At 46.9% G+C, this 14,123-nt stretch overlaps 1 protein-coding gene across 12 annotated transcripts in view; it reads right to left on the bottom strand.

The window, feature by feature from the left end:
* LOC116949353 (voltage-dependent L-type calcium channel subunit alpha-1D) overlaps positions 1–14,123 on the bottom strand; it is a 226,318-nt gene that overhangs the window by 44,707 nt on the left and 167,488 nt on the right. For 8 of the 12 annotated variants that reach the window (XM_032966575.2, XM_032966566.2, XM_032966573.2 and 5 more), the window contains 4 exons: positions 11,800–11,910; positions 7,653–7,736; positions 4,188–4,256; positions 3,613–3,741 (listed from right to left, as the gene is read on the bottom strand). In XM_032966575.2, coding sequence (XP_032822466.1) covers positions 3,613–3,741; positions 4,188–4,256; positions 7,653–7,736; positions 11,800–11,910 — 393 coding nt within the window. Of the gene's footprint in view, positions 1–3,612; positions 3,742–4,187; positions 4,257–5,397; positions 5,419–7,652; positions 7,737–11,799; positions 11,911–14,123 lie in introns of all 12 variants that reach the window. The other 4 variants (XM_076072065.1, XM_032966570.2, XM_076072064.1 and 1 more) reach the window with 2 other exon arrangements.

The following is a 14,123-nucleotide window of genomic DNA, read 5'->3' as shown; positions in this document are numbered from 1 at the left end:
ATTCTGTAATTACCCGCTGCGCCGATAAGCTTTGACAAGAAATGATGGAACGAATCGCAATGTCACGATACGCTCAAGTTTATTGGTTCGCATGTAAAAACGCTTTGGAAATTGAAACTAAAGTTTACATAGCAACTGTCAAGACGCAGTATACCCTGCAGCGGTCCATTGTTCCATATTTAATAGACTTTGGAACACAAGTTATTTTTTTATCGATTTTGCTCTGTGTAGACTTGTGCCTCAAATGTCCTCTCGTGTTTTCTCACAAATGTCTCGTTATAAATAGAGTCTGTCTCAAGAGGCGCATACAATGGCGTGTAGTTTTCCACGCAAGATATGCATGCACGCACGCATACATTAAGGGATTCGTGTGTATGTATGTATGTACAGTGAGGGAAAAAAGTTTTTGTTCCCCTGCTGATTTTGTACGTTTGCCCACTGACAAGTAAATGATCAGGCTATAATTTTAATGGTAGGTTTATTTGAACAGTGAGAGACAGAATAACAACAACAAAATCCAGAAAAACGCATGTCAAAAATGTTATAAATTGATTTGCATTTTAATGAGAGAAATAAGTATTTGACCCCTCTGCAAAACATGACTTAGTACTTGGTGGCAAAACCCTTGTTGGCAATCACAGAGGTCAGACGTTTCTTGTAGTTGGCCACCAGGTTTGCACACATCTCAGGAGGGATTTTGTCCCACTCCTCTTTGCAGATCTTCTCCAAGTCATTAAGGTTTCGAGGCTGACGTTTGGCAACTCGAACCTTCAGCTCCCTCCACAGATTTTCTATGGGATTAAGGTCTGGAGACTGGCTAGGCCACTCCAGGACCTTAATGTGCTTCTTCTTTAGCCACTCCTTTGTTGCCTTGGCCATGTGTTTTGGGTCATTGTCATGCTGGAATACCCATCCACGACCCATTTTCAATGCCCTGGCTGAGGGAAGGAGGTTCTCACCCAAGATTTGACGGTACATGGCCCCATCCATCGTCCTTTTGATGCGGTGAAGTTGTCCTGTCCCCTAAGCAGAAAAACACCCCCAAAGCATACTGTTTCCACCTCCATGTTTGACGGTGGGGATGGTGTTCTTGGGATCATAGGCAGCATTCCTCCTCCTCCAAACACAACGAGTTGAGTTGATGCCAAAGAGCTCCATTTTGGCCTCATCTGACCACAACACTTTCACACAGTTGTCCTCTGAATCATTCAGATGTTAATTGGCAAACTTCAGACGAGCATGTATATGTGCTTTCTTGAGCAGGGGGACCTTGCGGGCACTGCAGGATTTCAGTCCTTCACGGCGTAGTGTGTTACCAATTGTTTTCTTGGTTACTATGGTCCCAGCTGCCTTGAGATCATTGACAAGATCCTCCCGTGTAGTTCTGGGCTGATTCCTCACCATTCTCATGATCATTGCAACTCCACGAGGTGAGATCTTGCATGGAGCCCCAGGCCTAGGGAGATTGACAGTTCTTTTGTGTTTCTTCCATTTGCAAATAATCGCACCAACTGTTGTCACCTTCTCACCAAGCTGCTTGGCAATGGTCTTGTAGCCCATTCCAGCCTTGTGTAGGTCTACAATATTGTCCCTGACATCCTTGGAGAGCTCTTTGGTCTTGGCCATGGTAGAGAGTTTGGAATCTGATTGATTGATTGCTTCTGTGGACAGGTGTCTTTTATGCAGGTAACAAGCTGAGATTAGGAGCACTCCCTTTAAGAGTGTGCTCCTAATCTCAGCTTGTTACCTGTATAAAAGACACCTGAGAGCCAGAAATCTTTCTGATTGAGAGGGGGTCAAATACTTATTTCCCTCATTAAAATGCAAATCAATTTATAACATTTTTGACATGCGTTTTTCTGGATTTTGTTGTTGTTATTCTGTCTCTCACTGTTCAAATAAACCTACCATTAAAATTATAGACTGATAATTTCTTTGTCAGTGGGCAAACGTACAAAATCAGCAGGGGATCAAATACTTTCTTCCCTCACTGTATGTGCATTTATTCTCCAATTCCGTAACCATGATATGTATGGATCATGATTTTTAACCGGGGAAGTTTCCTCTATGGAAGCAGAATGAATCCATCACACATGTTGCTAATGGTAAAGCAAACATCTATCTTGCCTCGTGGTGCGTGTTTAGGCCATGCCGGCTAAATTCAAATTCCATTCGATGCCGTGCTTTACAAGATTTGTGCTCACTGAAAAAAATGTGATGTCAATTTAAATAAAAAAAACTGTTACCGAAAATAAAAGTGAATGTGGGATGGATACTTGATGGGTTTTAAGCGACTTTGCTGTAGTCGTGGGGGCAACAGCACAAAACGAACACGTCAAACGAACACTTGGTAGTGTGTCAAGGAAGCTACATCGAACTCGGTTCTAGGCGTTCTATTTACGAGTAGCTTAAGTTTCCAGTGAAGCGACATCCATTCTGTGGGACGCCACTGCACGCAGTCATGACGAGCGCTTGCACGAGTCAGCCAGCGACGATTCACATCTGGAGTGCATCGCGACGCTGCAATACCATTGTCGCGCGAGGGCCCAGGACAAACTATTTAATCAAAGTCCGCGAGGCACGCAGTGACACACCGATTCGTCAATTACAACAACAAAAATATTCTTAGCCTGATTATGCATGGAAAAATTAATGTATGTTACAATTAATAAATAACCTTGGTGTGTATATATATGCACGCATGCTAGAGCAGTAAACACTATTTGCCCTCAAGCTAGTGACTTGAGTTTGATTCTAGACCACGGCTGACATTAGTGACAAATTATATTGGAACCGGTTCTGCCATTCCCCCCCTGCCCCCCCCCCCCACCTCAAATCTTCACCAATCCACAAAGACCAGAAAGGTGAAGTATGGTCAAACTACTGCCATGACGGACGTGGCATGGGGAGGCCTTCATCCATCAGTGAATTGACAAAAGGCCGCAAATTAGAACTATGTATTCAAATTATATGGACAGTAAACTGAACACTGTCATATATATCAGAATAAGAATATTTATTGAGACTGGAAGAATCCGATGAGCTATAAAGCTCTTTTTCATAAACGTCCAGGAGATGCAGGTCAAAATGTAACAACAACAATATATACACACACAGAGACTAATAGAATGAACCAAACGCTATAAAATAGACTAAAACAATAAGAAACTGTACAAAGGGGGCCAGAGATAAAGGAGATTCAGATGATCAATTATTCAATCTAAACGTGACCCCAAATTGAGACAATACATCGGATATCTAGAATTCATTGACAAAACTTGTTGCATGCCTTCCGACTATTGCCATGATTTAATAAGTTTGCGGCCACGTGTGTTTGGGTGTTCACCTTCAGTTTGACGCTTCCAGGATGCAAAATTCCCCGGATAAGGAAACAAAGTAGATGACCTCTGCTTATAACCAGGTGAGAACCCATTTAAGGTGGAGGTCTATTTTGTCAAAGACAACTGGGAAGCAAAATTGGCACTTCCACGGAGCTTCAGATTTACCGGAGGAGTGTACAGACCTTTGCACTGTGCAAATTGAATTTCTCACTGCGAGAGGGGGTCATCGGGACTTGATGAAGGTCGATCCCGGACCTGACGCAGTTCTCACCTGGAATGATTTTATGAAGGTCCACAGGAGGGTGCGAATGCCCTCTCCCTTGCTTAGGAGCTTGACGAGTCTCATCACACGGAAGAGACGGAAGAATGTGATGGAGATGCGGGAGCTGTCCTCGGAACTCTGCCGGATAAAATCGACGAGCAATGCGGACGTTAGCGCCGAGCTCCGTGTGCTGTCCGCGCGCCCATTCTGGGTCCTCGTCCGCACATAGCGCATCATCACAAAACAGCAAATAAAAACAAAACGACAACAAAAAACACCATGCGCTAAGGTTGTTGTTGGGGTTTTTTCTGGTCGCGTGAACGTCTCAAACGCAAAAAAATTCAGTTTTGGACAGCCATGCTGAATACGCAGCAATTGGCGCAAACGAAAAAAAAAGGCGACGCAATGCCACCCAGAGTGCATCCCAAAACGTAAACATCACTGCAAAAAAACACACTGCGATGGCTGGAGGAGAGGGAGGAGTTGTGGGGGGCGGAGTGTGACCATGCCAGGGCGTGCATTGGAGTCATGGCACAAGGTGCTGGGGAAGGGACGAGAGGGCACCGCTGTATGGCCCATCTTACCATCGTGGGCAGATCAAAACTAGTATCAGCGACAGGAACATCATCATCTAAAGGGCAAGTTCCAGTTGGCTTCGAAGAGGGGAACACAGACAGGATGAAGTGAAGTCTCTCACAATCGACAAAATACACGGTGGTGTCGTCTGCGTAACGTGGACGCGCGATGGCATGCTGGTGATTTTTAGAAGACTCAGAAATTCACACAATCGGGTTAATAATGCAGCGGGACAGGCAAGTGAGTACGCTAGAATGAGAGCCACACTACGAAACGTCATTGGATGCGATGCAAGTAAAGACGAATATGCACAATACAGGCACAGAGAAAACCAAAATGGATCCTTTGCAGGCTTTCGGGAAACTAGAATATCTTAAACACTGAATAAAAGCCAAGTGAATCCGTTCACACAACATAATCGACGACGTTGGTAAAAAAAAAAAACCTGACATTTCTTAACACTGAGCAAACGTTGACTGGGCAATAAATGATTTCAGCTTTTATGCTCGTACCGGTAAGCATTGGTGTAGATATTTCTGATGGAAAAGGGTTCAGAGCCAGGACCCGCAATTTTCCTCTAAGTGGCTTCGAATTTTGATGGACATAATTTGCGGGATCAAGGAGAGTTTGCAATCTGGCATTTTGAAGGCAAATATTTTTTTGGACTCTCAAAACTGCTGGATTGCGAGGTGGCCATGGTGTTGGCAATATATATCAAATGTATTAATGTGCCCATCTCTGTCGACCTTTTAGTGCTGTGCACACGTATGCGTGGGCTTTCTCTGGCTATTGAGGTTTCCTGTCACATCCAAAATACTCCTTAAAAAAGACAATGGCCGATCAAGACAATGCAGGACCCCCTCTTAAAAATAACCTTGAACCTCAATGAGGTTTTTCTGCATTACGTAAAAAAGTTAAAGGAGCGGCCCTGCAAATGCTTGCTTATGCCACCGCAGAGGGGCCTCCACTCGGAAAACCTGGGAAATTCTCATGACCCGAATTTGAACCATTCTCGCAGCTTCTTGATGACCAACTCCACCTGTGCGAAGGCACCATCTTAACACTGCGAAGAGTCAGTGCCACGGAGGCTCGCTAGTCAAGAGGCGAGAGCCCACGGCAAGCGGACAACGTTCAGAAACGCCCGCGGGGGCGTCCGCGGCGGCGGCAACTCAGGCGAGCGGCACGGCGAAGTGGACGGCAAGCGTGATGGTGCATTACCTCTCCCAGGTGGCCTCCGTTCTGATGGATAGAAGCAAGCGGCAAGCGTGGGAAGCGGCCGACGAGGGGGGAAAAAAAATGGGCACAAAAAAGTAGAATAACAAAATAAATAAGATGACATGAGTGGCTGTGGGGAGAATAAAGAGGTGAGCCATTTTGATGGTGGTAGGGGACGCGGGGGGAGGAAGGGAAGGAGCGATGGTGGTGGTAGCAGTGAGGGTCAGCATGGTGTAGGCGGGGTACGTTGTGCGGTTGGGGTGGTTTTGGCGGTAGTGGGTAAGTGGTGATTTGCGCGGGCGGGCGGCTTTTTGCAGCGAAACGCGCAGTATGGGCAGGTAGAGCACGCATGCAGACACAACAACAATGACAATGAGCCGGTGATTTATGCACAAACAATTCATGCCCACTCCCATTGTCTTGGACTCAACACCCAGTGGCTGTAGCATGCACCCTTGGGTGCAAGGATTGAAACTGAGCCCCGTGTCCAATTCCCCTCACCCCCCACCCCCACCACTCTTCTTAGACTGGTGCTTGGGCCGCTGCACTGCCCACACACTCAATCGCTCAGCTGTGGTCGCGAGCGAAGAATCCAGTTAACCAGGTTGTTCGGCGTCACCCCTTTCACTCTACCCAGCGGCCGTCCTGGGTTAACACTGCAGGTCCGATGATCCGTGAAATACTACGGCGCCATCTGCTTCGCTTCACAGTGGACTTTATTGAAAAGTCTAGCATGCCAACGTGTGTGTGTGTCAGCACCACAGTCTAGATTTGGCAATTTATAAAAAAAAATACCCGGATTTACCGTACTTAATTGCGTAAAAAACACATTGCAACATCGCACCCACTGCTGGCGAACTCATGCCCACTTGCAGGCCAGCGCTGCATACTCCTTGTACGGTGAAGGGGCAAACTGCAACAAACCTAGCAGGTCCCTCCCAATAAAAAGAGTCTCTCTGTCATCTTTCTGGTGTGAAGAAGGGACATTGCATGAAATATCAGCCTACAGTATATGTCCTACTAAACACAACGTCAATTACAAATTTAGCGTATTTTCAAGTTGCCAAAGCAGTCCCTCGATTGTTTTTATGCCTTTTTCAGCACCGTTTAAGCATTCCTGTAAATAAGTGTGGAGGCAGAAGGGCACCTATTCAAATCGATCGTCGCGGAAATGGAAATGAGCGGCGGAGTACTTACGTTCACTTCGGTGATAGCAATATCAACGACGCTACCCACAACAATCAAGGCATCAAACGAGTTCCATGCGTCAAAGAAATAGTGCTGTGCACAGCGAGCGGCAGCGAGAGAGGAGGAGAGACAGAAAACAAAGGAGGGAATGGAAGAAAAAGAAGAACAACAACAACAACAACAAAAGAACAGAAGAGATAAACATTTAAAAACATGCAGCCACCAATGACGCTGACTCTAAGAACAAACTCGAGCTTGAGCTGGACGCAACGATGTCAATTTGCTGCCACAATCCTGGTGGCCTACCTCTCGGACGTTAAACCTGCAGGGAGAATACAGAGAGGGCTTCCAATTCGTCCATGTTTATGCTTATGCTCACCAGGAGCTATGAAAAAATAACAGTCATGCGGTTCATATTCTTGGTTCTTTCGGTAAAGTCACGTGACTTTAAACATTTTAAAAAACATGCAGCCACGTGACTTTACCGAAAGAACCAAGAATATGAATCCCTGCGAGTCACGAAAGCTTTAAATCGAAAAGTCATGCGGTTATTGGTGACTGCACCAACAGCATCAACTCACTGCACTCGAGAGTCCAGTATAGTCACGGCCGACTGAAACCCAGATTCAAACTTCCTGCGGTTTTGGCTCAATGCTCTCGCAAAGTATTGGTCTCTGAAGCACCCAGCCACCTTCGGAAAGGTGTCTTAAGTTTAAGTTTCTTTTGCATAAACCGGTGAGAACTCAAGCGACGAGGATGCGTCTCGTTTGCAAGAGTGAGCCGGGTCACCAAAATGACGATGGCCAAAAAATGAATTGAATAAAGGTACAGCAATAAATTAGGCACTGCATTAAAAACCCTCTCCTATATTCACCGCGGGATCGTCTACGTTCACCGGGAGGTGTGTAGTCATGTGTGACTTGCCAAACAGAGACACGGGGTGGAGGAGGAAGAGGGGGAGGAGGATGAACGCAAAGCGGCTGGGCCGGATGTCGGCGAGAGGCGACAGGGGGGATAAGCGAGGGGACGAGAGGAGGGAGAGAAGGGACGAGGGTGGCTCACATACTCACGTCGATTTCACTGAGAACGACGTCTATAATGCTGCCAATCACGATGAGGGAGTCAAACACGTTCCAGGGGTCACTAAAATAGCCCTAGACAACACGAGGATCAGGACGCAAGGGTAGACGTGTCAGGGGCAAGGAGGTCAACGGCGACTCGGCATCCCGGGGAACTCTGTGAAAACACTGGCAATGGTTTCAGATAAAGGGGGGGGGGGGGGGAACCACTCGAGGTGCAAAAAAACCACAGCGACTTAACATTCCACACGTGACAAACGAAGGGACAGATGTTTGTCTGGCCAACCAAATATAAAACGAAATAGAATGTACGTCCATGAGCCTACAGCCTTGTTGAATCGATCTTTATCAGCAGTAGTTTTGGAAGCACCAAACCCTGCACCGATTTTGGGATTATCAGGCTCATCAGCAGTGCGTGACCTGTTTAAGGATTTCTGCTGCTGCTTTGCCCTGGCGTTATGGGAAAGAGCGATCCGCAGACAACACGACGCTCGCCCAGCGTGTTGCAGGCTCTTGTCCGTCACACCGGGCAACGCGTCGGCATTTGTCTGATAGGCCACGCTGCCGATGAGAGGCAAAAATAGGCAAAACTGGTCCAGAATTGGCAGCCGAAACTATTTCTGATGGAAAACATTTGTCCAGAAATCCCACTAGACGATGTTCGTAAGCATCATTCTATTTTTACCCGTGAGAAGCAGACATTGGCACGTTTATTTATATCTTAACAATCTTAGAGCCAAAATCCACCAAGATGGTGCGTAATTTTGCAACGTTAAATTCCATTTATTTAAATAAATTACGGGCCAGATTCACATCTTCATAAAACGGATACAAACCTATTGTTTTGGCAATACTGTCCACCCCCAAGTTGTTAACCCCAAGTTGTTCATCGAGGCATTGGCACAACTTCATAAAAATATTTTTACTCAAGATAATGGGGGACACTTTAACATTCACGATGACATCTTTACTGCCGAATATGTATCGTTAAATTTTCAGGAAGAGAGAAACAGCTCCTTTGGATATGGAGCTCTGATCACATCGTGCCGTGTCTGGGGTATGTGAATGTTAAGAACTGCCACTACTGGCTCTCACTGGCACCACTGCCAGGCTGTCTGGGCAGGCAATGAGCACCCCCCCGCCCCCCCCCCCCCCCGTCTGCGAGGGGGCACGTCACCATCAGCTCAGAGAAACATTTGACACATCTACTGTTGTCATTTTACAAAGCGCAAAAATTCACTCTCCTGCGTGCATTGTTCATTAGCACCCACGTTAGCCGTGTTGCTGCAACGCAGTTTCCATTCTGCAAGTGCTAGAGCGGGTGTTTTGATTAATATTCGGCTGCTCGGATATCAGGCGTGGGATTTCTGGAATGAACACATTATTACCATCCAATTCACTGGACGTCACCACGATTCAATTCCTACAGCAGCCGAACTATTATAGCCATCGCACACGCACTTGCAAGCAATGCCGAGAATGAATCCTTAGGTCGCACGGCATAGCACACGGAACAGATCCTGGGGTTATTCTTATGCAGGATTTCAGGGGAACAAACACACACACACACACGCTAGGGTCCAAATAGTGGGGTGGTTTTGATGGGGGCAGAGGGAAATGTTTGGTCGAGTCATTTCATGATCCTGATAGAAGAAAACAAATCAAGAGCTTTCCATAGCCAAACAAAACTGTGTGGCAGCCTAGGGCTGAGAACTCACAAGCATCCGTTCCTTTTTGTTGACAAACACCTGCAATGCATTTGTTTAGGACATCAACACATAATCTGCCTGTTGGGGAATATCCGTGCTTTGCTTGAACAGTGCAGGCCCAGAACACGGAATGGGGTGCTTCAAGAAATAACGAGATGACCACAAATGATTTATTAGTCTACTAAATTAGTCCGTCATTAGCAATGACACATAGCCTAATCCCATATGACAGACACACAAGTTAATTATACTTGCCCTTATTGTTTAGGCATGTCCTGTAAAGCACGCATTACACTGCATTACGAATGAATGCCATCTCTCTGTGTATGCAGGCACACGTGCACACGCGTGCGTGTAGCGGTAACATGAGTGGAGTTGTTTTATATATATTTTATTATTTTGTTGTTTCCCTTCAACGTGACTTTACCGAAAAAACTAAGAATATGAATTACTGCAATCACGAAAGCTTTAAATCAAAATTTATGAGTGGAGTTGTTCACACAATTGCAACTCCAAACGCAGCGAACTCGGTTGAACTCCCCGTAGCGAGTGGTATCTGAGCCCGTCCTGAGCCTCCCCTCGATCGACTCAGCCTCAGTTGACTCACTGGTGGTGTGTGTACATCTGAGTAGTGGGGAGAATTAAGGTGGCTGGGAGTGGTGCTCGCCTCACCACCCTCTCGTGTGTGCCCGGCCAACCTGAATTGCTGCCCGATAACAGAATGGGGACCCCCCCCCCCCCCCACCGTGCTTTGTGTGGATAAGTGGATAAACAGGGGACAAATAATTTAACCGTATGTCATTGCGTGAAGGTGTAGACAGGAGATTCCATTTCCAACCTTGACGGAAATCCCCGTGGTAATGGATCTACGAATCTGGCCTATATAGACTCAGGCTAGAATTGGTGACTCGGTGCAATAGTGTGGGCAACGTTGACACTGGGGATATAAAGGCAGCTGGGAGCGCATGTTTCTGGCTACACCACTTGTCGTGTGTAGTAATAAATGTTACAGTTAAATAGACTACACTGAAGACCTTTGGCTATTCTGTGTAATTGTTATGGATGTTTTGTTTGAATGCACCCTTTAAAGGATACATAGGGGATCTTTGTTCGTGTGTGAGTGCAGCGGTTAGCGGGCTGCGCTACGAACTGGGCAACCAGAGTCGATTCCTGCTCGTGGCCAGCACTGGTGAGAATTATCTCAGCCGGTCCCAGGCCTCCCCTAGGCTAATTCAGCCTGGCGCCATGTGCAAACGTCGCCACTGGGAATACAAAGGAGACCAGGCGTGGTGCTGGCCACCCGCCCCCTCGTGTGCCGTGCCGGCCCTTCACAGGTGCTCGCTCACAGCACTTGCCCCAACAGTCTGACAAGGCTACACGGGGGATCTTTGTCTTAATTCGCACGCCATTGTCAATCACTTGTGGGATGAAGGCCCCCCCCACCACCTCCCCGCACACAGGCTTGGTTGTTGTTGTTGTTGTTATTTGCCATACTTCACCACACTGCTGAGTGTGGCTTGTGAAGGGGAGGTGGCTGCTTCGCACGTCGCTTGCCACTGAAGTTAAACCCGTGGCCGTGAAAGTGAGCCAAGGTTCATCGTGCAGCGCGTGATTCACCGGCCGCTCCGCCCTGCCGGTGCATTCACGTGAACTTATCTACCTAGACAATCTCATTACCTCGTCTCCAGTCCTAGGGGATGCTTACGTATTGAGTAGCTGTGTAAAATTGCATATACACACAGACACACATATATATGAAGTAATTATACTTGCCAACCCTATTGTTTGCAGCTGCAGGCTTGCCGAATCTTGAACCCCCTATTGGGCAGCACCGGTTTAGAAGGGAAAAATTTGCGACTTTTTTTCTCGCAAAAATTGGGGCAATATTTTTTTGGCGGGAGAAACAAAAACTGAAATTAATAAAAAAATAATAAACTATTCTTTCATGCGGTTACTGTGCTTTTGCAAAGCAGCACGAGTAGCTTCTGTGCGAGGAGAAGTGTTATTGCATTGCCTGGGTGAGACGTGGCAGCGGCTCGGGGAGTCCTTCATCCAGCAGTGGATTGAGCATGGCTGAAGATCACATTTGAAAACTGGCGTGCGGTAAAAAAAAAATAACATTTAAACAGCTACCGTTTAAATCTGTACGGCTGGCGAGTATTGCAGTGTATGGCATGTTGAAGTGCACATTGCAGTACGGGTATGGTGCGAGTACAGAGAAAGTAATGCACATGCCCTTGATATGTATACAATACATCGCATTATTATCTCGCATCAATATTGGCAATTCCCACCGTATATAAGTCATATGGGATGAAACGCATATATTAATATGTGTTGCACATTTCATGTAGGTGGATTGGTGAGCTGGCGAATATGAATAGGCGGAGTGGGCGTCTCTCCGCAGTGTGCCGAGAGCAAAGGCTTACCCTCGGCTTGAAGGCAATTATCTTGAGGACCATCTCCACAGTGAAGAGCCCAGTGAACACCATATTGAGGATATCCATGGCATAGTTAAACAGGAAGGTTTGGTTGTAATGCTGAAAAAACAACAACAAGGGGCAGTCTTCAGTGTGTTTCACGCGCTCAAGTGTCAACAGCGGACGGACCCATTGAAGCGGCAAGCGCTACTGCTCGGTAGCGCCGTGACGCCGGGCGATATGCGTCCGCGTCGATCCACGCCGAGTGGTGTCGCGGGGGGTTCACTGACCATACAACGAGATGCTGGTTAATTCAGGTGGGCGAAGGCAGAGAGAGAGCGTAGATAGGGGACCATAGAGGTGCAATACAGGTGGGCCAAGGCAGAGAGAGAGCGTAGACAGGGGAGCATAGAGGTGCAATACAGGTGGGCGAAGGCAGAGAGAGAGCGTAGACAGGTGACCATGGAGGTGCAATACAGGTGGGCGAAGGCAGAGAGAGAGTGTAGACAGGTGACCATGGAGGTGCAATATGGCGATGGATTTTTCGCTGCACTGCCCTCCCTCTGCCGCTCACCACATGGCCCCCGCAGCCTCATGACGTAACCCTGTTCGGCATGGTGGTCAGTCATTCAGGTACTACATCGAGGCTCCACGCTGCTCAGCCTCTGATATTTGATGGCATTTGAGGTGATGAGCGATCTGGCACAACATGCGCAGTGTATCACATGTATTAATACTCAAGGCACGTGCGTATATCCAAGCTGTATTGCCGGTAATCACCGGCACAGCTGTCATGTCAGGTGAGCTGGCAGCACGCCTGTGATTCAGTGCTTTGTGGGCAAGGGTTGGTGAATTACGCAGAAGTACGAAAAAGCCTAAACAAAACAGGGTTTGCAGGTGGTTAAGAGGTGGCAATGCGGAAAACTTGAGTGTCAAATCCGTCTGTGTAGGACTTTGAATGTGTGGGCTTTCTCTGTGTACTCTGGTTCCCACTCTGCATCTTGAATGGAATTGGCCAAAACATTCCAATGCAGGACCCTCCAAAAAAAAAAGAGAGAGTCTTTAAGACTCTGAGAGGCTTTCCGGGACGAATAAAATAAAGGGCATATCAAGGGGGCAACCGGTCCTCTGGTTGACATTGGCAGTTCCGAGCAAAGATGTTCCCCAGCCGTGATGCTGATAGTGAACAACTAAAGGTGACAGACCCGGACCATGCATTTCTCAAGATAGACAGGCAGACAGAAAACGTGATGCAATGTCAGTGACAGATGGACATTAATCCATAGGCCAGTGATCACTTATATGACGTTTGGTGCCAATGCTGCTCCCCGGGATAACAATTGTCCTCTCATGTGTTCAAGTGGTAGTCGCATTTTTTTTGCCTGCAGTTTGGTAGCCACGGTCCATGGGAACGTCTTGATTAATAGTAATAATAATGATGCTAATAATTCACATGATTGGTATTCACGCCATTCGTACAGCACAATGGCTCTCATAATGGTGCTGTGTCTCACAGACCAATATAGTCTGCCAGTAGTAGGGGGGCAATGCCGACACATAGTTTATCTAAATCCACTCAGCTGGAAAATTTGTACCATGATGCTGAAACACACGGCCTACTCTTTTTTGAATGACGTCACGGGATCTTTTGACATCCACTTGGCAAGCAGATGGCACGTACTGTATGTATTTTTTGTTAAATATATCCAAAGTGTTCATCAGGACGGTCGCCTGGTTCGACCCATTAACCTCTGCACCAAGCTGCTACCGCTCGGCAGTGTCACAAACACCACTGATTGTAGCCACTAAACAAAAAAACGAAACACTATTTTTATTTTACCAGGTAAGGCCCACTAAGCTATATAGCTCTTTTTAAGAATCGACCCGGCCACAAATGATAGCTCAACAAAATGTGGAAGGAAAAACCGGAGGACCCGGAGAAAAATTCACACAACCACGTGGATAACATTCAAACTCCAAATATACAGGCGTCAGGGTCTGGATCGAACCGACGACCTCCCGCATACCAGGCGAGGTAGTTAACATCTCGCCACCGTGGCACCCACAGTGACGAGATGTTATCCAGCCTAGGCATGAACCTAGGCTGGTTATCCCAGGCTATGAGACAAGAGTTTTAAGTTTAAATTCAAGTGTTTTTGTTTACCCAGGTGAAAACCCAAGAGTCCATTTGCCAAAGTGACCTGGGGTGTTTGTCTGACAGAAGGGGAGGGGAGATGATTGCTATGCATTGTCCCCAGTTGAGTAATTTACGGTATGATTTTTTTAATTTGACCAATTTGGACACTGAATTTGAAGCATCATTGTAAAAATAG

This window comes from Petromyzon marinus, chromosome 36 (genome assembly GCF_048934315.1).
Source record: "Petromyzon marinus isolate PM22_M1 ecotype Great Lakes invasive population chromosome 36, UKy_Petmar_22M1.pri1.0, whole genome shotgun sequence".
Classification (NCBI taxonomy): domain Eukaryota; kingdom Metazoa; phylum Chordata; class Hyperoartia; order Petromyzontiformes; family Petromyzontidae; genus Petromyzon; species Petromyzon marinus.
The sequence above is the reverse complement of the archived record's forward strand: the minus strand, read 5'-3'. Positions and strand labels throughout refer to the sequence as shown.